This window comes from Cetorhinus maximus, chromosome 6 (assembly GCF_964194155.1).
Source record: "Cetorhinus maximus chromosome 6, sCetMax3.hap1.1, whole genome shotgun sequence".
Lineage (NCBI taxonomy): Eukaryota > Metazoa > Chordata > Chondrichthyes > Lamniformes > Cetorhinidae > Cetorhinus > Cetorhinus maximus.
This window is the reverse complement of record NC_135884.1, coordinates 81,890,686-81,917,670: the sequence shown is the minus strand read 5'-3', so window position 1 is coordinate 81,917,670 and position 26,985 is coordinate 81,890,686. Positions and strand designations below refer to the sequence as shown.

General features: G+C 43.8%; 1 protein-coding gene across 1 annotated transcript in view; it reads left to right on the top strand.

The window, feature by feature from the left end:
* LOC144682291 (hydrocephalus-inducing protein-like) overlaps positions 1 to 19,265 on the top strand; it is a 524,265-nt gene extending 505,000 nt beyond the window's left edge. Inside the window, exons 22-25 of the mRNA XM_078544767.1 lie at positions 3,844 to 4,443; positions 17,198 to 17,266; positions 18,250 to 18,393; positions 19,125 to 19,265. Coding sequence (XP_078400893.1) covers positions 3,844 to 4,443; positions 17,198 to 17,266; positions 18,250 to 18,393; positions 19,125 to 19,265 — 954 coding nt within the window. The remainder of the gene's footprint in view (positions 1 to 3,843; positions 4,444 to 17,197; positions 17,267 to 18,249; positions 18,394 to 19,124) is intronic.
* Positions 19,266 to 26,985: the final 7,720 nt, after the last annotated feature.

The following is a 26,985-nucleotide window of genomic DNA, read 5'->3' as shown; positions in this document are numbered from 1 at the left end:
AAAATGACGTGCGGTGACATCGGGCGTGTGTCCTGATGTCACCGCGCGTCATTCCAATCTTCAGTTTGGCGGGCACGTACCGGAGTCGGCTGCGCGCCCACCGAACTGTCAAAGGCCTATTAAGACCATTTAAAAACTAATTGTAATAATTAACAGGGATGCCCGTCTAACCTTAAGGTTGGCGGGCAGGTGAAGAGCCCAGACGGCCTTCGCATTTATCATGAAACCTCACCCACGGGCAGGATGAGGTTTCATGAAGGCTTTATATATTAAATAAAAATTTTTATTAAAATTCATTGACATGTCCCAGCTCATGTGACTGTCACATGAGGGGTCATGTCTGAATAATTTTTTTTCTTTATTTCAATTCTACAAAATCAAAGTAACCTTCTTGAGGCAGCTTCGTGCCTCAGGGAGATTTCTGTGCTCTTTCGTGCGCATGCGCGAAAGAGCTCAGGCCCCAACTCTCCCTCCTCCCGCCGCCTGCACAGGTAGCGCTCAGCACTTCCAGGTGCGCGTCACGCTGGGAGGGCCTTAATGGGCCCACCCATGTAAAATGGCGACATGCAGCCGATCAGGGGCGATGCGTGCCCGCCCGCACCCGCCCGCACCCGCTCCTGCTCAGCCCCGCCCCCGATGGGGAGAAAACTCTCCCCCATAAGAAGATAGATGGATTAGTGTTACGATCCCCTTGGAGACCAAGACTGTAAAAGAACCAAACTTCCCAAGAAACCCCAATGGAAGAAACCGATGGATAAGATTCCACATTTAAAAACTTTTGCTGTGACAATCAAACCAAAATCATCATAAATTAATTTTAAGAAAATTAAGAAAATTTTAATCAGTTGAAACCACAAATTACACTTTAAATATCTGAGACAAAAAAGATAGTTCTCACAGATTTCTTATGACATGACTCTGAGTCACAAAATCCCTCAAAACTCAGTCTTTCCCATGGAGAGTTACAGTTCCTTTATTCATCTAAGGGTTAGGCATAAAGTCCCATCTGACAGCCTCAGGGAGATTGGCGCCAAATTTAAAAATGGTCAACGGACAAAAATAAAATTTCCCTGACAAGTCCCCTCATGTAACACTATCACGAGTTGGGACATGTCCATCACTTTTGTTCAAACTTTTATCAAATTTTTAAAAACCCTCATGAAACCTCATCCCGCCCGTGGATGAGGTTTCATGCTTTTTCTAAAGCCCACCAGCGCTCCCGGCCTGCCCGTCAACCGTAAGGTTGGATCGGTAGGTCCATTAATTACTTGAATTACTTTTTAAATAGCCTCAATAGGCTGTTGACAGGTTGGCGGGTGCACAGCTAATTCGGCTGCGCCCCCTCCGGCCTGAAAATTGAAATGGTGCGGGGTGAAGTCGGGTGTCCCGCCCGACGTCATCCCGCGTCATTTTACGCGTCGGCGATTGGGCCCCAACCCCGCTCGCCAACCTCAATATCCTGGCCATATAGAAACTAAAAGCAGGAGTAGGCCCTTCGGGCCAGCTCTGCCATTCAATATGATCATGGCTGATACTCTATTTCAAAGCCATATTCATGCTTTCTCTCCATGCCCCCTGATGCCCCTAATATCCAAAAAATTATCAACTTCTTTCTTGAATATACTCAGTGACCCAGCCTCCATAGCCTTCTATAATAAAGAATTCTGCAGGTTGACCACCTCATCTCAGTCTTAAATGGCCTGCCCCATACCTTGAGACTGTGGCTCCTGTTTCTAGATCCCCAACCAGGGGAAACATCCTCCCTGCATCTAGTCTGTCTAGCCCTGTGAGAATTTTACATTTCAATCAGGTCCCCTCTCACTCTTCTAAACTCTAGTGAATACAGGCCCAGTCGAACCAATCTCTACTCATACAACAGTCCTGCCATCCCCGGTATCAGCCTAGTGAACCTTCGCTGCACTCCCTCTATGGTGAGTGTATCTTTTCTTAGGCAGGGAGACCAAAACTGCACGCATTTCGCCAGGTGTAGCCTCACCAAGGCCCTGTATAACTGCAGTAAGACATCCCTACTTCTGAACTCAAATCCTCTTTCAATGAAGGCCAACATACCATTTTCCTTCCTAATTGCTTACTGCACCTGCCTGTTTACTTTCATTGACTGGTGTACAAGGACATCCAGATCCCTTCGTACATCCACATTTCCCAATATATCACCATTTAAATAATACTCTGCCTTTCTGTTTTTCACACCGAAACGTATAACCTCACATTTATCCACGTTATACTGCACCTGCCATGTGTTTACCCATACACACAACTTGTCTAAATCATCCTGAAGCCCCTTTGCATCCTCCTCACAACTCACAACCCCACCCAATTTTGTGTTTGCTTTTCCGGCTGTGCCATGAATTTCTACCTTAGCTGTCTTTGTCACATACATTCTCCATAGCCACTCAACTGTTCTGATCACTTGCTGAAATTTGATCTCTCAGCTTTGTGTTTTATTTTTCCCCAATCAGCTCCCATTTCCCTGGCAACTAGAAGCACAGGCTGAGTTCTCAGAAATCTGATGTCACAGCAGTGAATTCCAATTTACAACCCCCCCTCCCCCCTTCCTAGAAACCTGGGCCAGGATTTCCTGGTCGGCGAGTGGGGGGCGGCGCCCGCTTGCTGACGCGTAAAATGATTCGGGATGACACCGGGCCATTGACAAAGTAATTAAAGTGCTTAATGGGCCTGCCCATCCAACCTTAAGGTTGGCAGGCAGGCTGGGAGCCCTGGCAGGCATTGGAAAAAGCATGAAACCTCATCCACAGGTGGAATGAGGTTTCATGAAGGTTTTTAAATTTTTAATAAAAGCGTTAATGAAAGTGATGGACATGTCCCAACTCATGCGACAGTGTCACATGAAGGGACATGTCAGGGGAATTTCTTTTTCAATTGTTAACATTTTTAAATTTGGCGCCGATCTCCCTGAGCCAGCACTTAACCTCAGGGAGATGAGTGCACTCTTTCGTGTGCATGCGCGAAAGAGCGCACTCTTGGCTTATGGATTCCCCACCCGCCCGCACAGGGAGCGCATAGCGCTTCCTGGCGAACGTCACGCTGGGCGGGCCTTAATTGGCCCGCCCACGTAAAATGGCGGTGCGCCCCCAATCGGGGGTGCCAATTAGAGGCACGCCTGTGCGCGCCTGCAATTCAACTTCGCCCCCAACGGGGTAAAATTCTGCCCCTGGAGTTTTGGCTTATTAGGTTATAGTTAGGAACTATCTCAAAAAAACTGCCTTTGAAATCAAAGCCACCGCACCCAACAGCTTGCAACCATAGTTTTCATCATATTAGTGATACAATTGGATATAAATGGTTTAGATCTAGTCGCTATTACAGAGACATGGGACTGCATTTTCCACACCCCTCCCGACAGGGGGCAGGCTGGCAGGTGCTGGGGAGCGGAGTTGCGTAAAATTGGGTCACATGCCATGGGTGCCATTCCGGGCACCTACATGCTGACCCCTCCCTCACCGCATTTTTACCAGCAACCGAAGGCGTCAGGAGCCCCGCCCACACCTGCTAATGGAGGCCCTTAAGTGGCCAATTAATGGCCAGGTAAGGGCCTTCTCCTGTCACCACTGGGATTTCACCTGTGGTGGGAGAGGCTCACGCCAAATATGCAGCCCAGAGGGATTCGCAAGTTGGCCTGGTGGTTGGACAAGATGCAAGTATTTGAGGAAGATCAGAAGGACTCTGCCAAGCTGTGGAAAATGCTGGAGGATCAGCTTCTTGTAAAGGTGAACTTTAGAATACACCATTTAGGACTGATGGGTTACAGACAACAGCCACAAGAATCAATTGATCAGTTCATTAGATCTTTTGGGCAAAAAGACAGGTCACGATAGTGACACAATGCTAAAAGCTGGCAAAAAATATGAAACCATTGTAGCTGGACAACAGCACCTGCAAGCATTAGGTGCAACTACCAGTATTGGTGCGGTAGCCAGGATGCAGAAAGCACGCAAGTCATATGGAAAGTGTGGTCTTCAGCACCCACTGAGAAGCTTTCCTGCATCCCAAGATTTTTGTAAGTCTTGCCGTGTAAAAGGACATTGGGTTCACCTATACGGGAAATCTGATCCTGGAGGTGCGACCAGAGGTAAAATGCAACCAAACAAGAAGTATGTGCAGTGTACTGCCAGCAACAACAGAGAGTGCACCAGAGACCTACATAAGCGCAAGCACATACACGAGGTTAGCAGCCACACAGACCAGGGTGAAGATGTAGAGCGGACATATCTTCAACCAGAAAATGAACAGGTTTTCAACAAATTCAATGTGACACAATTTGTGCCTGAAGTCAAACAGTTAGAAGTTTTTGTTACTATCAACATCATCTACCCAAAGAGAAGCAGCAAACACACGTTCTCAGCCAAATTCAACACGAGAGCGAGTGCGAATATCTTACCAGTCAGAATCCTGAAGGTTATGGTATCTGGATTGTTGGAAGTCAATGATACAACTATGACAGACAAACTAACTTCATTCAATGGTCACCCATTCATTGCATAGGTACAGTGACATTGAAATGCAGCTACAGAAAATCTGCATGGAAACCACAAGTGGATATGAGTGGACTAGCAGTTGCAGGGTTACCGGTGTGTTTGGAAATTAAGATTATGACCATACATGTGATCACCAAGATAGCAATCGTAGCAGAAGAGGCCAAAAATAATCACATTGAGTCAGCCCATGACCTACAAAAGACATACAATGTGGCAAAGATTAGTGGTAAACCAGAGGATTAAGAAATTTAAAAAAACCAACAAAAGATGACTAAAGAGGGAGAAAATAAACTTTGAGGGTAAACTAGCAAGTAATATAAAAATGGACAGTAAGAGCTTCTTTAAATATATAAAAAAGAAGAGATAGGCCAAATTGAACATAGGCCCCTTAGAGAATGAGGCTGGGGAAATAATAATAGGGAACCAGGAAATGGCAGAGAAGTTGAATAAATACTTTGCTTCGGTCTTCACGGTAGAAGACTCTAATAGCATTCCAAAACTACTAAAGAATCAAGGGGCAAAAGGGGGGGAAGGAAATAAATACAATAACAATCACTAGAGGAAAAAACTCTAGGGAAACTAATGGGGCTAAAGGCTGATAAGTCCCCTGAATCTGATGGGTTGCATCCTAGGATATTAAAGGAAGTAGCTACGAAGATAGTGGGTGCACTGGTAGTAATCTTTCAAGAACCCTTAGATTCTGGAAAAGTCCCAGAGGGTTGGAGAACAGCCAATGTAACACCCTTATTCAAAAAGGGAGGGAGACAAAAAGCAGGTAACTATAGGCCAGTTAGCTTAACATCTGACATTGGGAAAATGTTGGAGTCTAGTATAAAGGATGTAATAGCAGAGCCTTTAGAGATACATAATCCAATCAAGCAGAGTCAGCATGGCTTCATGAAGGGGAAATTATGCCTGACAAATTTAGTAGGCTTCTTTGAAGAGGTAACAAGCTGAATAGACAAAAGGGGAACCAGTAGACATAATATATTTGGATTTCCAAAAGGCATTCGATAAGGTACTGCACATAAGGCTACTTAATAAGAAAAGAGCCCATAGAGTTGGGGTAGTATATTAGCATGGATAGATGATTGGCTAACTAACAGAAGACAGAGAGTTGGGATAAGGGGGGCATTTTCGGGATGGCAACCTGTAACTAGTGGAGTGCCACAGGGATCAGTGCTGGGGCCTCAATTATTTACAATATATATTAATGACTTTGATGAGGGAAGTGAATGTACTATCGCTAAGTTTGCAAAAATAGGTGGGAAGGCAAGTGGTGAGGATGACACAAGGAGTCTACAGAAGGATATAGACAGGTTAAGTGTGTGGGCAAAAATTTGGCAGATGGAATATAATGTGGGAAAATGTGAGGCTATGCACTTTGGCAGGAAGAATAAAGGAGCTGAATATTATTTAAATGGTGAAAGAATGCAGAAGGCTGCAGCACAGAGGGATTTGGGAGTTCTTGTGCATACAAGTTCAACAGGTAATAGGGAAGGTAAATGGAATGTTGGCCTTTATTTCAAAGGGAATGGACTATAAAAATAGGCAAGTCTTGCTAAAACTTTACAAGGCACTAGTTAGACCACACCTAGAATACTGTGAACAATATTGGTCCCCTTATCTAAGAAAAGATATACTGTCATTGGAGGCAGTCCAGAGAAGGTTCATTAGATTGATCCCAGGTATGGAGGGATTTTCTTATTAGGAGAGGTTGAGTAGTTTGGGCCTGTACTCATTGGAATTTAGAAGAATGAGAGGTGACCTTATTGAAACATATAAGATTTTCAGGGGGCTTGACAGGGTAGATGCTGAAAGGTTGCTTCCCCTTGTGGGAGAGTCTAGGACCTGAGGGCATAATCTCAAAGTAAGGGGGCGCCCATTTAAAACAGGGATGAGGAGGAATTTCTACTCTCAGAGGGTAATGAATCTGTGGAATTCTTTACCGCAGAGGGCTGTAGAGGCTGGGTCATTAGGTATATTCAAGGCTGAGATAGATAGATTTTTAATCAGTAAGGGAATCAAGGGTTATGGGGAAAAGGCAGAAAAATGGAGTTGAAGATTATCAGATCAGCCATGATCTCATTGAATGGCGGAGCAGACTCGATGGGCTGAATGGCCTACTTCTGCTCCTGCGTCTTATAATCTTAACCAGACAGATTCAACGCCATAGGGAATTTCAGAGGTGATGCTGTACTACACCTCAGAGAAGATGCAATTCCATCAATCGACCCTCCTAGAAGGAGAAGCTAATGAGCTTGTTTGATGTCAAGGTCATTTCAGAGGGCAGTTAAGAGCCAGCCACATTGCACTGGGTCTGGAATCACATGTAGGCCTGACCAGATAAGGATGGCAGATTTTCTTCCCTAAAGGACATTAGTGAACCAGATGGGTTTTTACAACAATTGATGATAGTTTCACGGTCACCGTTACTGAGACTAACTTTCAATATTTATTACCAGAATCCAAATTCCAGCAGCTGCCATGGGAGAGTTTGAACCCATGTCCCCACGGCATTAGCCTGGGTCTCTGGATTACTAGCACGGCAAAAGTACCACTACGCCACCATCTCAAGGTTGATCTTATGAATTTTGACCAACATTAGTGCAACCAACTTCAGGGGAAAACAGCAAATGATTCACATCTGAAGGCATTATGGAGAGTCATTGCAGATGGTTTGCCTGATATAATACAAGAAGTGTCAGACACCCTCAGATGTTTTTGTCCACACAGAGATGAACTAAGTATTTAAAGAGGCATTATTTTCAAAGGAAAACAGATGCTAGTATCTGAAGCTCTTCGCCAGGATATATTGTCACAGTTACACCAGGGGCATATGGACATAGAGAACTCAAGGTGCCTGACAAGGTATACTGTGTATTGGGCTGAAACCAACAATGATATCAAGAAGATGGCTGAGGATGTGTGAAGCATGCCAGAGATACCAGCCACATTAACACAAAAAAGCTTTACATCATCACGAAGTTCCATCGTACTCTTGATCTAAAATCGCAACAGATTTATTCACTATCCGTGGTGATGACTTTCTCCTAGTCACAACTGTGACGAACCCAAAAAGGAAAAGAAAGTAACTTACTTTATCTTGAATCGGAAATCGGCCCCAGAGTTTGGGAACTACAGTTCCGAGCGGGCTCTGGCAGTCTCTGCACATGCGCCAGCTGTAGAATGGCCGCACATATGCAGTTTTTTCTTTTTCTGATCTTCAGGTTCTGTGCATGTGCTGATCGGGCAATGGCCGCACATGCGCAGATGGTGCATTTTTTGGTTCCAGGCTGGTAATGGCCCTGTGCACACGCACAGTTCATTTTAAAAATATTTTTAGATTGAAACTGTTCCTGCGCAGAAGGGGAGGATGAAAGTGAAACAGTGCAAAAAGGTCAGGGGACCTTCTGCATCTCCACAGAAGAGCGCCATTCTGCAATAAGTGCTAGCAGCAGCACAACACAGGAGCTGCAGGGAGATGGTCCCAGAACAAAGAAGAAAGGTCCCAAAACCAGGGAGTGGGATAGAAAGAGGTCCCAGGAAGACAGGAAAGTCAATGGGACAAGAATAGGAATCTGAAACAGGTCCTGTTAAGTGGAATTGAAAGTAAGGAGAAGAAGAAAAGACTCTGAATTAAAAAGACAGAGCTCCATGGAGCAGATTTAAAGCAAACAAAGAACAAAGAAAAGAAAAGTACAGCACAGGAACAGGCCTTTCGGCCCTCCAAGTCTGCGCCGATCATATTGCCCGTCAACTAAAACATTTTGCACTTCTGGGGTCCATATCCCTCTATTCAAAGTGAGCTTGAGAGAAGCCAGAAGATCCGAGGAGGTAGCCGAAGGTTGATGACTCCTTACTGTAGGCTTTTGGAGCAGTGGTGTTCTGCTTGGCATGTTTAAATATCTGAGAGATTGTGTGTGAAAGGTGAAGCTTGAATGCACGCAGAAATCCAGGAGAAAGGAACACCGGAAAGAGATGTTGAAACCCTGGAGGTCAACCCTTGTTGGAGACGTCCGAGTGAAAGCGTCGTTTGGGAGAGAATTCCAAAGCAAGTTCTTTGAATGTAGAAATTGGAAGCCCTCGTGAGAAAGACAGGGTTTCAGTGAGACTAAGAGTTGAGGTTTCAAGTCCTCATGACCCTTAAGGGTCATGAGGACTCGAAACGTCAACTCTTTTCTTCTCCACCGATGCTGCCAGACCTGCTGAGTTTTTCCAGGTAATTCTGTTTTTGTTTTGGATTTGCAGCATCCGCAGTAGTTTTTTGTTTTTATTTCAGTGAGACTAGTTGGCTCACAGTGTGACAAGTGTCTAGGCAGTTGATGAAAAATCCATAGAAACTTGGTTTTGGAGTTTGGTGTGTTCAACCATAGTTTGCCTATTAATTTACATGGACTCTATATTTACTGTGAGCACTAGACTATAAGATAGATTTTGTAACTTGTGTTATCTTTATGAATTTGTATATATCTGTAAAGGTATAATTGGAGTGAAAGAGTATTGCAATATAATTCATATTTCCTTGTTTAATAAATGTTTTGTTCTTTTGTTAAAAGTACACTAGCAGACTCCTGTGAATGTGTTCAGTGACTGCCCCTCCACAATTTGTAAACAAAAAAATAAAAGTTAGGGTCTTTCAAGCCAGGTTCCACTCTGGGATCTGACTTGTCCAGCTTAACATCAGTTGCTATCGTAACGCTACTTTTTCCAAGTTTACAATCATCAGATCTTAAGTCCGTGGCAGACACAATGATTTCAATTTTCAGCTTGTTTGGTACACCTGAAGAGATCATATCAAACAATGGTCCATGGTACACTGGCAGACCTTTTAGGGATATGTGTGCTAAATGGGACATTATCCATGTGACACCTTGCCACACCATTAAATCATTAATCCTAAAGTGCAGGGAAACAAAGCAAGATCTCTGTATCACCATATTACATTTAAGAATGAGACCTTTAGGGATGGGCTTACTGCAATCAGTGGAAATCATGTTCAGAAGGCATACCAGGACAACCTTGCCAAACCTGTTTCTCAGAAGTACAGGAGAAACTTCTTGAAAAACGAAGGAGAATGAAGATGGTGTACGACCGACATGCAGCTGCTGAACTGCCTAGTCTGTACACAGGACAAAAGGTTCAGGTCATACATCCTACCCAGGGAACTTGGTTACCCGCAGAAGTATCCAAAGTTGCAATGAGCCTAGATCCTATGAAGTCACAACACCGAATGGAGTGACATTAAGAAGGAACAGAAGCTAGCTAAGGGATTTGTACAACAATATAACATCTAGCAGTCCAACTGTGTCTAGAATATATCTAAAGTTGTACTTGGAGAGTGAAATTGTGGAAGATCACCATGAAAACAATCAGCACTCTGACAACACTAAAAAATACCAACAGATCTACAAGTCAAGAACGCCCAAGTGATAAGTCTAGATCTCAGGAAGGTCTGGGTGGATTGTCAAACCACCAATACGTCACAAGAATCTTAAAGTCTTAAATTCTTAAATCCTTAAACTCTTTAACAGAGATGTACTTTTTAAAACCATAGAGCCATAGAAAAGAGGTACAGAAAGAGCCCATTCAGCCCAGGGGGTCAACTGAAAAAGAAAAAAATACTAGCTGCTCATTCTAATCCCAACCTCCAACACCCTTGCAGGTTACAGCACTTTAAATGCAGATCCAGGTACCTTTCAAATGAGTTAAAGGTTTCTGCGTCCACCACCAAACCAGGCAGTGAATTCCAAACACCCACCACCCTCTGGGTGAAGAAGTTTTCCCTCATGTCCTCTTTAATCATTCTACCAATAACCTTAATTCTGTGCTCCCTCATAATTGACCTCTCTGCTAGGGGAATCAGGGCATCCCTTTCTACTCTATCTCGGCCCCTCATAATCTTGTGCATCTCAATCAGGTCACCCCTCAGCCTGCTCAGTTCCAAGGAAAAGAACCCCAACCTTCCAATATTTCCTCAGAGCTGCAATTTTCAAGGCATTGGCAACATTCTTGTAAACCTCCTCTGTAATCTCTCCAGAACAATTATGTGCTTCCTATAATGTTGTACAATTTCTGTGTAAGTAGTTTTCACAATTACCCTAATACATATGTCTTTCCATTCTTAATTATGTAATGTTATCTTGGAAAAAAAGGGGGTTGTTATGATATTGCTTGAAGAGAGAATATGCTAATGAATAAGTTGCCAGGATGTAAACCATGTGACCAGCAGACATTGTCCAGAGGAACTTTCAGTTTAGCTAGCAGCATGTGGTGTGAAGGAATGGCCTGTTAACAATAGCTGTTGAATCTTTATAGTAAATCTGTCTGCTTGAGCAATCCTGTACTACACCTTCAAATAAACTGAACCTGCGTTTATTTTACCAGTCCTGCGTAAGATTGGTGAGTTTGTAATAGCAAACATAGAAATACAACACTTAAGTCCTTGTCAAAACTTGGGCCTGAAATGTGATAACGTGGGACAGGCTGTCCATTGTTATGAAAATGGCTGCAAAGGCCTGGATCTGGAAGTCCCACTCCCAAACACAGCACCTACCATTTTCGCGGGGGTTGGGTTGGGGAATGGAGCAGGTTCCAAATTGCGTATTCGTATAAAACAGCAGCTGCCTCTAGTCGTCTCAGGTTTTCATCAGCTGGGAGTGGGAAACACTGTGTGTGCAGATTATACCTGGGAGGAGCAGGTCTACACTTTGTGGAGTTGTTTGAATAGGTGGGGTACCCTTTGAAGAGGTAGGGTACTCTTTTGGATATGGCCCTGGGACACCTTTAGGAGAGGTAAGGTAATTTTTGGGAGAGGTAAGGTGCCCTTTGGGAAAGGTAAGGTATCCTTTGTTAAATGTATTAAATTGGTTTTTACCAGTGAGAGTGTTTTTTTTTAATAGTGAATCCTTCAATAGACATTTAAGAACTTTATTTAATCTCAGCATGGGTCTTGAGGCCTGCCCATGATGGATTATGGATGAGTTGGCATTATAGGTGTAAAGGCAAAGGGTGGTTGTTAGGGAGCATGGGTTGGAATGGGTTGGCACTAAGTTGATATAGCGGCCATTAAGGGCCATAGGGGATGGGTAGAGAGGCGTAGGTTGGCATGCAGTGTATAAGGGGCCTTGGGGGCGGGTGAAGGGGTATAGGTTGGCATGGAGGATGTATGGGGCCATGAAGGGTGGGTAGAGGGGCATTTGTGAACATGGGCAGTATGAGGGGCCATGGGGGTGGGTAGAGGGGTATAGGTTAGTATGGAAGGTATGAAGGGTCATGGGGGTGAGTGGGGGCATGAGGTGGCATTGGTAGGCATGGATGGGGCATGGGAAGTGTGTGTGGAAGTTGAGGGGTGGTGAGGACTGGAGGGCTGTTTTATGTTTTTTTTTTAAAAAGTGTTTTCACAGTGCCGGTGCACCAAGGCAGGCCTTCTGACCAGCCTGCCTCAGCACCCAGCAGCCTTCGCACTCATCCCTGGGTCACCCGCCATGACTCCCGTTTTCACCCACCCCTCCCTGGACTGAAAGTCTAACCGCCTGGAGCACTTTCTCTCTGATTGGATTTGCAGAGCCTAGAATTGTCCCAACTCCTGACCTAGGAGCAAAAATTCAGTGCTTACTTTCCTATCTATCTTTGTGTCATCAGCAAATTTAGCAACCGTACATTCAGTCCTTTCACCCAGGTTATTGATATAGTTTGTAAATAGCTGAGGTCCCAACACCTCTTGCCAACTTGAAAATGACTCATCTATCTCTATTCTCTGTTTCTTGTTAGCCAACCAATTCTCTATCCATGCTAACATGTTACCCGTTACACCGTGAGCTCTAGTTTTGTATAGTAACCTTTGATGTGGCACCTTGTTAAATGTCTTTTGGAAATCCACATACAACACATGTACAGGTTCCCCTTTATCCATGTTCTTGTTATTTCCTCAAACAGCTCTAATAAATTAGTCAAATATAATTTCCCTTACATAAAACCACATTGACTGTGCCTGTTTGTATTAATTTTTTTAAGTGTCCTGTTTTAATCTTCTTAAAAATAGATTCTAGCATTTTCCCTATGACAGATGTTAGGCTAATTGATCTGTAGTTTTCTGCTTTCTGTCTCTCTCTTCAGTAGAGGAGTTACATTTGCTATTTTCCAATCTGATGGGACTTTTCCAAAATATAGGGAGTTTTGGCAAATTACAACCAATGTATCTACTATCTCTGCAGCTACTTCTTTTAAGACCCGAGGATGAAGTCCACCAGGCCCTGGGGATTTGTCAGCTTTTTGTTCTAATAATTTTTTCAGTACCCTATCCCTGGGCCTGAATTTTTCCTGCATCAGATGGGCTGGGTGGGAGCGGGCAGGGGCGGTCGTGGAGCCGACTGCCACCCGCGATTAACTCGGCACTGCGATTTCAAGCGGGCAGGCCAATTAAGTCCTGCCCAGAGTGGATTGCGAGCGGTAGCGCTGAGCGCTACCTGTGTGGGTGGGGGAGGAGGGAGAGCTGGGTCCACGGAGCTGCCTCGGGGAGATTGAAGTGTTTTTTCAAGAAATTATTAAAAATCATTAAAAATTTAATGAAACATGTCCCCTCATGTGACTGTGTCACATGAGATGGGACGTGTTTTTATTTTTCAAAAAATGTTTTTATTCAATTTGTAAAAGCTTTAGGAAACCTCATCCTGCTCATGGATGAGGTTTCCTAAAAAATATAAAGGCCACTTGGCCTTTTCACCTGCCCGCCAACCGTTAGGTTGGATGGGCAGTGTAAATTTCAAGTTAATTAGGTTGCTAATGGCCTCAATAGGCCTTTTAATTATCGTGGGCGCGCAGCTGACTTCGGCGCGTGCCCGCCAAACGAAACATCGCGAGACAGCGTGATGATGTCGGGACACACGCCCGATGTCATCGTGCATCATTTTACGTTCCAGCGTGTTGGGCCCGCCCCCGCACACTGAATGTAAAATCCTGGCCCTGGTGATTGTAACTGTTTTAAGTTCCTCCCTCCTTTTCACCTCTTGATTTACAATTATTTCTGGGATGTTCTTTGTGTCTTCTACAGTGAAGACAGACAAAATATCTGTTTAATGCATCCACTATTTCCTTGTTTCCCATTATTAATTCCCCAGACTCACTCGCTAGAGGACCGTAGCTCACTCAAGTTACTCCTTTTTAAATACCTGTAGAAACTCTTACTGTCTATTCTTTATATCTAACTTGATTTTATTTGCCAATATTTTTTCATGCCCTCTCTGCTTTCCTAATTTCCTTTTTAATTTCACCCCTGAACTTTTAATACTCCTCTCGGCTCTTTGCAGCATTGAGCCGTTGGCATCTGACATAAGCTTTCTTTTCTCCCCTTATCCTGCTCTGTTTGCTGTTTGACATCCAGTGGGATCTAGATTTGTGAGTCCCACCCTTTTTCTTTGGGGAAACATATTTGTTCTGAACAGTCTTTATCTGTTCCTTGAATACCTACTGAAATGAAAACAGGAAATGCTGGAAATACTCAGCAGGCCTGGCAGCATCTGTGGAGAGAGAAACAAAATTAATGTTTTCAGTCAAATATGACTCTTCTTCACAAGAAGAACCTGCCGAGTATTTCCAGCACTTTCTTTTTTATTTCAGATTTTCTGCCTCTGCAGTATGTTGCTTTTATTAAAACGTTTACTCTTGGGGCAGAATTTTACTGTCCCCTGCTGAATGGTTTGTGGGGGGTGGAGTGGGTGCTGTAAAATTCCCTGGGTGGCCATCCCCCTCCACCCCGATCTGTCTGCAATTTTACGGGTTGCGGTCAAGGCCTAGGGCGGCCGATGACCCAGTTGAGGCCCATTAAGTGTGTAATTGTTGGCCACTTAATGGCGGCTTCCCGCCTCCCTCACTAGGGCTCCAGCATTCCAGCACTTAGACTGGCGAAACTGCTGTAGCCCCAGCAGTGGCTACTGCTTCCAGTGACATTTCTGCAACTATAGAGCTGCTAGCCAATCTGATCGGCCAGCATTTCTCTGAGGCGGGACTTCCTCCTGAATGAGAGTTGGAAATCCTGTCTCCAGTGAATTAACATTCCTTGGAGTATTAAGTGGTTGCGAGTCCACCATGATTAGCGGGGTTGTGTTCCTTGCCGAATCTTCAGATGGCGAGGTAGGAAACTGAAAGATTCTGCTGGTCCTCCTCCAACACCAGTAGATGGACAGTGACAGTCACCAGATACTTATTGGTGCTATTTCGACAGAGCTGAATTATATCTCCCTTGGGAAACACTCACAGATGGCAGCTTTTAAAAGTGTAATCAGCTGCAATTATAAAATCCAAGGCGCCCTGGATCACCTGCGCCCCATGTGCTTTAGTACCGTAGGAATTGTGTATTTCAATATTGACACCGCACTTTGCTCATTGGGTTGTTTGCAGATGATTTATCTTGAGCTGAAAAAAATAATGTTTTTGCTTTATCTACATGGAACTACATCAAAATTGTGACATTGAAAAAGGCCATGTGGCTCAACCGGCCTAGGCTGATATTTATCCTGGTTGACCCAAGTAGCCGTCTTAATCCCACTTTATTTCCATATCCCTTTATTCTCTTTCTGTTCAAAAACCTATTTAATCTCTGATTAAATATTAACAGCCTTTCCATTTTAATTACTAATTCTGGTAGTGCATTCCACAGCCTCTATGTAATGAAGTTTTTTTTTTCTGCTCTCTGTTCTATATGTCTTGTATTTAATCTGATTTTTTTTGTCACCTTAGTCTAGACTCCTCATTCACTGGAAACATTCTGTTTCTATCTGCATCCCTTCATCATTTCTTTAGGAAGTAATCTTCTCATCTCCTCTGTTCGAATGAAACCAACCCTAACTTTCCAAGTCTTATTTTTATTTGCACTCATTCATTCAAGTCTGCACACTAGTGAATCCTTATTGTATCCACTATCTTGCAGCAACTAGCTTCTCCAGAGAATTACGATCACATTTGCACATGGTACTCCCAATGTGGTTTTCTTAAAGTTCTATTAAATTCATCATTACATCTCAACTTTTCGTTTTATATACGCCTTACCAGAAAACCTGTATTCTATTAGCTTTTTTTTACCATCTTAACCATTGGAGGTGCTTCTTTTAGCAGCTTATGAACCTAAACCCTTCAAATCGCTTTGCTGTTTCAGATTGACTTACCTCATCTGTTCAAAATATAGGCCTGAATTTTACCCTTGGCGGGTGCTTGCGATTGGCGGCCCTGCGACCGGTGGGGAAATGGGCCGCCGCCCGTGATCGGCCCCCGACTGCGCTTTCATGCTGGCTGGCCAATTGATACTCAGTGCTGCTGGGGTAGGGGCAGCAAGAGGGTGGGCAATGATGCTTCCGTGGGCGCAGGTGAATGCTGTGGGAAAGCTCCCTGAAGGTAGACAGCTGCCTCAGGGTGCTGGAGACATGAAAATGCTAAAATAAAGCTTTTAAAAGCAAAAAAAAAGGTGTCCGTGCATCATAATCAATCACCTGAAAATGTAGTTGCTAAAAATGCTGTTCAAAAGAATTTATTTTTATTTTATTTCATCCTGCCCTTGAATGAGGTTTGATGAAAAATGCAAAGGCCGCCTGGTCGATTCGTCTGTCCACCGACTATAAGATTGGATGGGCAACGAAAAATCAGAGTCAATTGTGCCGTTAATGGGCTTAATTGCTCTCTTAATTGTTGGCGAGCACGCTTCGACTTTTGCACGTGCCCACCAAGCGAAACATCGCATGAGTGTGCGATGATGTCATCCGGACAATCGTCCCGCTTGCCCAACGTCTTCTCGCGCGATTTTATGCCCGATCAAGTTGCTTTGCCTGCTTGCGAAGCGTAAAATTCTGCTCATAATTATTACTTTTACGTATTTATCTAATGTACCACCTCACATTTACTGACATAAATTACAATTTCTCTAAGAAGTTGCCCTTAATTCCTACCCTCTCTACCCCATTCTAATTAATTTGTAATCCAATTTTCTACTCTTCCCTTAATTCCAAATTATTGCATGCAGCTTGTTGGTGTTCCATCACACTGAGTAATAGAATGGTGGAGCGAATTCCTAACATTATGCAGGTCATTTGGAAATTGAGTGGAAATCAGACATCCCACCAGAGAAAGGGAGGGAGAACTGGAAGCCTGGGTACACAAGCCACTCACTGTTCTCCCAAGCACTCATGCAAACAGAGACCTGGAAGTAAGTCCCTTGTGCTTTTATACAGCATTCAAAGTGTAGATACAGGAGAATCAAAGAGGGAAAAGCAAGTACAACACTCACAAGATGTTCAACACAACAATATCTGAGATTGGGAACATATTTATCAGACCCCACAGAGCCCGAACCCGCTGTGTATGTTCACGGACTTTTAGAGGTGCTCTGTTTCTTTCAATCTTTTTGATTCCCTTTTCCTTGGTGATCTTACTGTAAGTGCTGGCTCCTGTCAGTTTTGTTGGGTGCTGGAATGCATCTGTGTTCCTCATTTGTCCACCATTGAATATGTATATTGTTTATTCAGTTCAATAGATTGGTGTTTGATTAAGTGTGTCTATTGACTTTTCTCTGTGCTGTATGATATTAGCCAAGCCTGTGGATGTGGTTACAGAGAAAGACAAACTGAAAGCAAACAGTAAGCTTGTGGCTGCACACATCTAAAGTTTTGTAATAAAGTCTTTTTCACACACAGAATCTGGTGGGTTCTCACCAAGGTAAAATAGCTCAAATCTTCCGGTATGCAGATGGTCGGAGATTTGAGGTAAGTTGCAAGATGCTGTCAGGACCCTGTGGAGGTCCTGAGCATACACATGTGCTGAAATTGCCCAGGAATTTTAAACTTCCGATGGGCTGGATTTCACTGGACCCTCTGTGAATGTCTTCGGCACAGAACTCAGTGTCAGAGACTTGGGCCAGATACGTGGGACTTAACTGGCTACTTACCCTGGAATTTTTAGGCTGGTTAATACCTGATCAATCTTTTAAATTAGCCAGCGTAACTGAACTGAGCACCACAACTGATTCCCCAATTGCTCCTCCTGACCCAAACCTGACCCGACTACTCTTCCACCTGACCACCCACCTCACTCACTCACCTGCCTCACCCGCTTTGCCCGCTCATCCACTCATCCACTCACACACACATTCACTCATTAACCCACTGAAAGACTTGGACCTTTAAAAACTTACCTGAAAACAGCAACTACTGTCATGAAAATGAAGCATGTCCTCTCCTTACCCGTCTTTTCTTGTGCTGTATAGTCTCCCCGTGGATGTCTGCGTTGACCCTTCAATGCTTCAGCCGCATTGGAAGTCCTGGCTGAAAAATCGCAAAAGCATCGGGTCACAGAAACCTTTATAGGCAACGTCAGTGGCAGTATCGGGTCAGCTTGGGTCAGGAGGAGCAATTGGGGAATCAGTTGTGGTGCTAGGTTCAGTTACGTTGACGAATCTCTAAGTTAGACCAGGTATTAAATGGCCTAAAAATTCCAGGGTAAGTATCAAGGTAAGTCCCGTATATCTGGCCCAGAAGATCTGGGCCAATCTATATAATCCCTGGCAACTCTTGTGCTAGTGGAATAGGCCTGTGTTCTTGCCCTTGGAGTCTAAAAACACTCAAATTTCCATGTCTTTGAATCCAATGAATTCCATAAGGTCAACTCCAAGTTCTTTATGCCAGAATCTCCTCCCATTTTTTATGATTACACTAACAGCCTCTCATTGTCACCATTTTTTACTCTGCAGGTTGTGCATGGACAGCTAATATGTGAAGCTATTATCGGTACGCAGTATGGCAAGGAGAGAATAATGAAAGTGAATGTGCACTGTGAGTTCATTGCCCCCATCCTAGAACTTATACCAAAGCAGCTGAACTTCCGAGTAGAGAAGGTAATTGAAAACAAAGGTATTTACTCCTTGTGCTTTACTTACCACCAACTGTGAGATATGAAAGAAAAAAGTTTAAGTTTCTCTGCAACAGTGTTGTGTTGTTTTCTGATTTTGCTATAACGTTATGATTTTGCAATGAGCTTCTATTGACAGATATATCCTGTGGTTTAAGATTTATTAAGTTGTTCTAAGAGAGCATGAAAGCAATATGCTAGACCAGTGATGGCCAACCTTGACTAGTGAGTGGGCCGCATGAGTGACCCTCCTTCATCTCAGTGGGCCACAAAATTGAAATCAGGCATGTGCACTAACCATGACTCCATGAATAAAATTAAATACATTTAATACATACCAAATATTTCATGACGAGTTACAGAAAATGCTTAAATCATTCATATATTAATAGAATTGTCATCAAATTCAAATGGTAAAAACAAAAGAAATACTTACACTTGCCTTACCAACATTCATCCAGGGCACAAACATGAATTAATTCCTCCTCAAACTTCCTTTTATCAACCTCAAGCCTTTGACACACTTTGGCACATTTGCTTCGATCAAATTCAAATGAATTTGAGAGCAATGAGAAGTAGAGTTTCAGATCACTCAGAGAAGAAAAGCGGTTCTCAAAACGCTTTGCCAGAGTAGACAGTACTTGTATGTGAACTGATGGATCATATTCATTTCCTTGATCAGAGTTTTTCTAGCAACGACTTGTTCAACGTGTTCAGATGATCAGTGATGTAGGCGAGAAAAGCCACATTCAAAATCCAGTTTTCATCTCTAACTTTGGGTTACTGCCAAAAGTAACATCAAAAAGTGCAACCTCCCACGTCCACTGGTGTCGTAACCATGACAGCCTCCTGGGATAGGGTAATTTTGCTAACTGCGTTTGTGTGTACACAATTCGAGGGGTGTCCTGATTAAACCGTAGCAGCGCCCCCTTGCGCGTGGGTAACGGTCGACAACATGTCTCGCAGGCCCCAGGTTTCCCACCACTGTGCTGGATATTTGGTTCTGCATGTGTATCAGCAATGCTTTCCTATGAGTTCATTTCAGGTCAAGGAAGAGAACACATGAACTTCGTTCTTTTATGTGAGGGGACAGTCTCACCTCCAATATTTTTTTTATAATTCCAGTAGACTTGTTGTCTACAGTGCTATCAAGTGGAACATACTCAGCAATAACCTGCTCACTGACGCTCAGTTTGGGCTTCTACAGGGCCATTCAGCGCCTGACCTCATTACAACCTTGTCCAAACATGGACAAAAGAGTTGCATTCAAGAGGTGAGGTGAGAGTGAGTGCCTTTGAAATGAAGGCAGCATTTGACTGAGTGAGGCATCAAGGAGCCCTAGCAAAACTGGAGTCAATGTAAATCAGGGGGAAAACTCTCCACCGGTTGGAGTTACACCTAGCACAGTGGAAGATGGTTGTGGTTGTTGGATGTCAATCATCTTAGTCCCAGGCCAACACTGCAGGAGTACCTCAGGGTAGTGTCCTAGGCCCAACCACCTCAGCTGCTTCATCAAAGACCTTCCCTCCATCATCAAGTCAGAAGTGGGGATGTTTGCTGATGATTGCACAATGTTCAACACCATTTGGGACTCCCCAGATACTGAAGCAGTTCATGTCGTTATGCAGCCAGACCTGGACAGCATTCAGACTTGGGCTGATAGGTGGCAGTAGCATTCGCACCACACAAGTGTCAGGCAATGACCATCTCCAACAAGAGAGAATCAAACCATCACTCTTGACATTCAATGTCATTACCATCACTGACTCTCCCTCTGTTAACATCCTGGGGGTCACCATTGACCAGAAACTGAACTGGATCAGCCAAATAAACACTGTGGCAACAAGAGCAGGTCAGAGGCCAGGAAATTTGCAGCAAATACCTCATCTCCTGACTCCCCAAAGCCTATCCACCATCTACAAGGCACAAGTCTGAAGTGTGATGGAATACTCTACACTTGCTTGGATCAGTGCAGCTGCAACAACACTTAAGAAGTTTGAACAATCCAGGACAAAGCAGCCTACTTGATTGACACCACATTCATCATCTTAAACATTCACTCCCTCCACCGCCGATGCACAGTGGCAGCAGCATGCACCATCTGCAAGATGCACTGCGGCAACTCGCCAGCACATTCCAAACCCACGACTCCACCACTTCGAATGACAAGGACAGCAGATGCATGGGAACACTAAAACCTGCAGGTTCCCCTCCAAGGAACACACCATCCTGACCTGGAAATATATCAGCCGTTCCTTCATTGTCGCTGGGTCAAAATCCTGGAACTCCCTCCCTAATAGCGCTGAGTATGTTTACAGCACATGGACTGCAGTGGTTCAAGAAGTTGGCTCACCACTACCTTCTCAAGGGCAATTAGGGATGGGCAATAAATGCTAGCTTAGCCAACGACCCCCATACCCTCTGAAAGAATACATTTTTAAAAATTCAGCTCCTTGAGCCCATTCTGCTATTCAGTTAGATGAAGACTGATCTGTGCCAATTCCACTTGCCTGTCTTTCATCCATATCACTTGTTACACTTACCCAGTAAAAAGTTGTCTATTTCAGAGTTGAAAATTTCAGTTGCCCCATTAGCCACAACCTCCCAGTTAAAGAGTTACATGTTTCCACTACCCTTTGTGTGAAAAAGTGCTTCCTGATTTCATGCCTAAATAGCTTGGCTCTTCACCAATCTGTTATTGACTGCAGGAGGTAGGAAATATGATACACAACGGGCTGAATTTTCCCCCGGTTGGGGGGGTTCTCGGGGGGGGGGGGGGGGGAGCGGGCACGAACCCGATCAGCGCCCCCGATCAGGTCCGCACCGCCATTTTACATGGGCAGGCTAATTAAGGCCCACCCAGCGTGACGCTCGCCCGGGAGCACTGAATGCTCCCTGTGTGGGCGGGGGGATTCCCTGAGTCGGGGCCTGCGCTCTTCCACGCATGCGTGCAAAAGAGTGCAGAAATCTCCCTGAGGCACAGAGGTGCCTCAGGGAGATCAGTTTAAGGTTTTAAAATTTAAATAAAGGAAAATAAAACTTTTAAAACATGTCCCCTCATGTGGCAGTGTCACATGAGCTGGGACATGTCAATTAATTTTTTAAATAATTTTTGTTTAATTTTAAAACACTTCATGAAACCTCATTCAGTCCTTGGATGAGGTTTCATGAAAAATGCGAAGGCCGCCTGGGCTCTTCGCCTGCCCGCCAATCTTAAAGTTGGACGGGCAGCTCGTTTAACTGTTTAAATTAGTTTTTAACAGGCTTTAATAGGCCTTTGACAGTTCGGCGGGTGGGCAGCCAACTCGGCTGCGCACCCGCTGAACTGAAAATCTAAATGACGCGCAGTGACATCGGGACGCCCGCCCGATCACCACGCGTCATTTTACACATTGGCGAGCGGGCCCTGCCCCCGCTCACCAACCAGAAAATTCTTCCCAATGAAGAGATGAATAACAAGAGTTGGGGCTCTCAGTATCAAGTTCAGTGTCAATCAGCATGGAGAAATAAATAATATCTAACACTGCAGTAAAATGCATCTAACATCTAGACCATCAGCAATACACAACTTCATTAAATAAATTCACTGTTATTATGTCTGTTAATCTGTCTATTCATTAAAAAGAAAATATTATTATTAAAATTATTTGTCCAAAAGCCAAACAAATAAAAGATAGCAGTACGCAACAAAAATTAACTGGGGTGGAAAATAGTTTCTCTTTGATTACAAAAAAACCAGTTAAAATAATAGTGTCCCACTGTAGAACTTTTCTATGATATCTATGTCTGGGTAGCTCTTTGTTAACAGGCAGGGACACATTGGGTCGAATGACCTCTTTCTGTGTCGTAGATTTTCTATAAACTGGGTAATCAGAGCTCCATTCATCTGTAAAGGCTGTTGTTCTGCTGGGCTTCCCTCTGGCACAAGTATTCGGAGAGATGAGGAACTTAGCATATGGGCAATTATGTATAAGATCCATGTTCTGACCCTCTATTGAACAGTGTGGTGGATCTCCAGAGTGTGACCTGCTGGCTGGGGTAGAATGGGGTTCAGGGACATTGAGTTAAAATTTTGTTGCAAATTTGAAAATAAGAGCAAAAATAAATCTTCTGCATAGCTGTAAAAGAGTTAATTTTTCAAAACACGATCATGTTCTGTGAGAAGCTGTTCAGTCAAGGTTGCCACATCGACAAAGCTGTCATTTAAAATCCTTGCAATCAGCCTGTGTACATTGCTTTGCTAGCTAAGTGGACCGAAGCTTGCCCTTCCAACCAGCCATTACTCCTGCCACCCTCCCATGTCCAATGTTATTTGTCAGCCCTTTTCCTGCCATATTTTTTCTTTGCTCAGTTTGGGTAAGCGTGTATATTTTGGTTGATTCCATTTTTGTGCCCCTGGCTGTCCTCCTGTTTTATTTCATTGCTTGTTTTAGGTCACTGAGATCTTGTAATGCCCCCACCAATTTTGGATATAGTCCAAATTATGTTCTTTAGCAAGCTGCTTCTGGAGCAATCATGACCTTGGAATTAAACTTGTCCTTTGCCCATTAAAGTTTGAAGTATTTTAACTGCATTTTTCTAAAGTTCACATTTCGTAATTCTTTTATCTTTATGACAGAAATCCAGTATCTGAATCTATTCCAATTACAGCCTTATTGAACAGTGATAAATAGCACAGACACACTAGCCATTTTGTGTGAATTGTTTTCATCGACAGTTTGGTTCCTCTGGTAGAAACGTACTGTGTCAACAGTCTTTTGCTTGCACTATAGATTTTCAAAGATTCATCGAGCTGTCAGGAGATGATGTTCCTCTTTTGCATTCTGTACCTTTTCTGTAAAAGCCTCTTGTGAGCCTTTTCATTAAAAGGGAAACTCTGTTAAATTGACTATAAGGCAGAAGTGATGCCGTCTGGCTTCATGCTGGTATACTCCCAATGCTGGGCTGCTGTCACACAATTTGGGTGTACAAGGGTTTGGGAGAATGTAGGGGGTGCAGATGCCTGATAGCGGTTAGCATGGACCAGAATTCTCAGGAATTACAGTTCTTCATTTCTGTCTTCTCTGCAGTATCTTTCCAATGAATTGAAATAATTGAATTTGAACATTGTTTGTGACCATTGACCTTTCATTCTTGCCATTATCAACAAAACGAATACCGCTGGCTTTTAAGCATAAATTGTCACGCTCTTTTTCAAATTATTATGCTGGAGGGAGATGGTTGGTTGAATCCAGGTCATTGGATACTCACTATAAGGACAAAGGCAAAATTGAAGCAATTCAGATCAAGGTTAAACTACATTTTATGGTGTGTTCCTAGCTGTAAAATGGCTGCAAATCCTCCAGGCCCAAGTTGGCACATGTTCCAGGGTTGAATAGGGAAAAGAGATTGCAGATAAACTGCTTTGACAGAAGAAAGCCCAAATGATAGAGCTTGCAAAATATATAATAAAAGCAAATATTTTTGAAAGCATCTCAACAACAACAGCAACTGGCATTTATATAGCATCCTTGATATAGTAAAATGTACCAAGATGTTTCACAGGAATGTTATCAAACAAGTTATGATACTGAGCTACATAGGGAGACATTAGACAAATGACCGTAAGCTTGATCAAAGAGTTAGGTTTTAAAGAGAATCTTAGTGGAGGAATGGGATATGGAGAGGTGGAAAAGTTTAGGTGGAATTCAAGAGCTTGGGACCACAGCAGCTGACAGCGCAGCTGCCAGTGGTGCAACGATTAAAATCAGTGATGCTCAAGAGGCCAGAGTTGAAGTAGCACAGATATCTTGGAAGATTGTAGGGATTAGGGAGGGGCAAGGCTACAGAGGGGTTCAAAAACAAGAATGAGAAGCTTAAAATCGAGGCATTGCTTTAATGGGAGCCAGTGCAGGTCAGTGAGCCTTTTAATTGCATGTGTGTCATGGCAGTTTGTATTCCAAAACACTGACTCTGTCTTTTGATCCCTGCAGGCCAAGCATGAGGTGCTGGTTCCACAGTATAAGCCTCTTATGTTGAAGAACATCTCTCCATTGCCATTGACCTTGATCCTCAAGATGGAAGGACCATTCACAATTGTAGAGAAACAGGAAGCTGAAGCAACAATCATTTCAAAGGTAGAAGGAAATTGCTTTTGTCTTTCAAGTGTACTTTTCAAAGACTCTGTACCTCATGGGAGAAATGCGTAGACTATTTCATAGGGATGATGAATAGGCATTAATCAAATTGAGGTGCTCCGATAGTTTGTGCCTATATTACTGAATGCTTTGGTGTCATTGCAAGCTCCAGCATCTGTCGTTCAGATTTTATAAAGCAGGTGACTGACTTACACTTGTCAGCTAGACTTCAAGGTGAGATTTCAACTTTTAATCCATCTTTTATTTTAAACTAACAACGTCTTCACACGGGAAGCTTTTGCCTTTCCATTTCAACACTCTGACAGTGAGTCTACCAGGAGTGTGGTAGACTTATGCCAGTTTAAGGCTGGGACTGGGATATAATGGTTCCTGGATTCTGCTGCCAGTTTCCATGAGGAGATGGTGGGAAGTTCCTGCTGGTGTTTCCTTGACCACAGTCTGGATTCCCTAGGTGACGGTTATGCTATGACATACTGGCTATACTGGCCTGCTGATGTGGGGTCCACTTTGGGATTTTGGACTTGATCCCTACAGACTTCAGTCTGCTGTCCGATCTGACTGGGGGCAGAAAGGCCCTCCCCTAACTGCTGCTGCTGATACGAGTACAGCTGTACCGGATGAGTGGCTCTGCTATTCTGCTTTGACTAACCCCCACCTCTCTATTTCGCAGTCTGGTGGGAGTGCCTGCTAATTTTATTAAAATGGGAAAGCCCTCCCCACCACGCCCCCGTCCAGCTCTGACCCTGGATGCTGAGCCGATATTCCCAGCAGGCGCATAACAACACATAAGCTGCTGTGGGCTCCATGACTGATTGCTGGACACACGAAGTGAACACATTTTGTCCAGCACATAGAAGCTTTAGCATTAATATAGGACTGAATGAACTTTTGCAGTGTGGGGAGAAGGCACACCATTTGAAGAATGAAGAGAATCCTACATTTAATTAATCATATTTTCTGTTGGTTCTTATTGACTTTGGCGATAGTATAAAATGGATGATATCTCTCAGAAACCCACCAAACACCCCTCTTGCCCGATAAACATCTGTCTTACACCTCTCACTGTTAAACATTTTTCCACCAATTAAATGCTTTACCTACTCATTAAATGCTTTTCCTACCTGATAAATGACTGTCCTATCCAATAAACACTTCTCCTAACCCCCTTTCACCTGTTAAATGTCTTTCCCACCTGTTAAGATGTGGCATCAGGTCAAACATGGGCAAGGAAACTTGCTGATTAACACCTAATTAATTACACCTAGTTAATTAATCAGTATTTCTCCACATTGAACACCACTTGGAAGAAGAAATGAGGGTAGCAAGGGCTCAGAATGTTCACTGGGTGAGTGATTTCAATGTGTATCATCAAGAGTTTCTCAATAGCACCGCAACCGACCAAGCTAGCCAAATCCTGGAGGACGTAGCTGCCAGACTGGGCTTACAGCAGGTGGTGCGAGAATCAATGAGAAAAAACCTGCTTGATCTCATCATCAACCTATCTGTCGCAGATATGTTTGATCATTAGAATAATGGTAGGAGCAACCACTGCACAGTTCTGTCTTCTTGCTGAGGACACACCCCATTGTGTTTATGGCGCTATCACCCTGCCAGATGGAATAGGTTAAGGACAGACCTAGCAGCACAAAACTGGATATGGATGAGGCACTAAGGACCATCATCAGCAGCAGAATTTTATTCTACAATCTGTAACCTTATGGCCTGGCATATCCCTCATTTTACCATTATCATCAAGCCAGGCAACCAACTGTGGTTCAATAAGGCATGGAGGAGAGCATACCAAGTACAGCACCAGGCATACCTAAAAGTGAGACGTGAACCTGTTGAAGCTACAACATAGGACTACATTCATTCTAAATAGTGGAAGCAGCATTCTATACTTAGAGCTAAGCAGTACCAGGACTCATACTCTGCAGTTCTGCCACAGCCAATTGATTTTTTATATTTGCTCATGGGATATGGGCATTGCTGGCTAGGCCAGCATATATTGCCCACCCCTAATTGCCCTTGAGAAGGTAGTGGTGAGCTGCCTTCTTGAACTGCTGCAGTCCATGTAATGTAGGTACACCCACAGTGCTGTTAGGAGGGAGTTTCCAGATTTTGACGCAGTGACAATGAAGGATTTGGTTCCAGGTCAGGATGGTGTGTGGCTTGGTGGGGAATTTGCAGGTGCTGGTGTTCCCTTGAATATGCTGGCCTTGTCCATCTAGATGGTAGCGGTCATGGGCTTAGAAGGTGCTATCTGAGGAGTCTTGGTGAGTTCCTGCATGCATCTTGTAGATGGTACACACTGCTGCCACTTTATGTCAGTAGTGGAGAGAGTAAATGTTGTGGGTGGGGTGCCAACCAAGTGGCTGCTTTGCCCTGGATGGTGTCAAGCTTCTTGAGTATTGTTGGAGCTGCACTCATCCAGGCAAGTT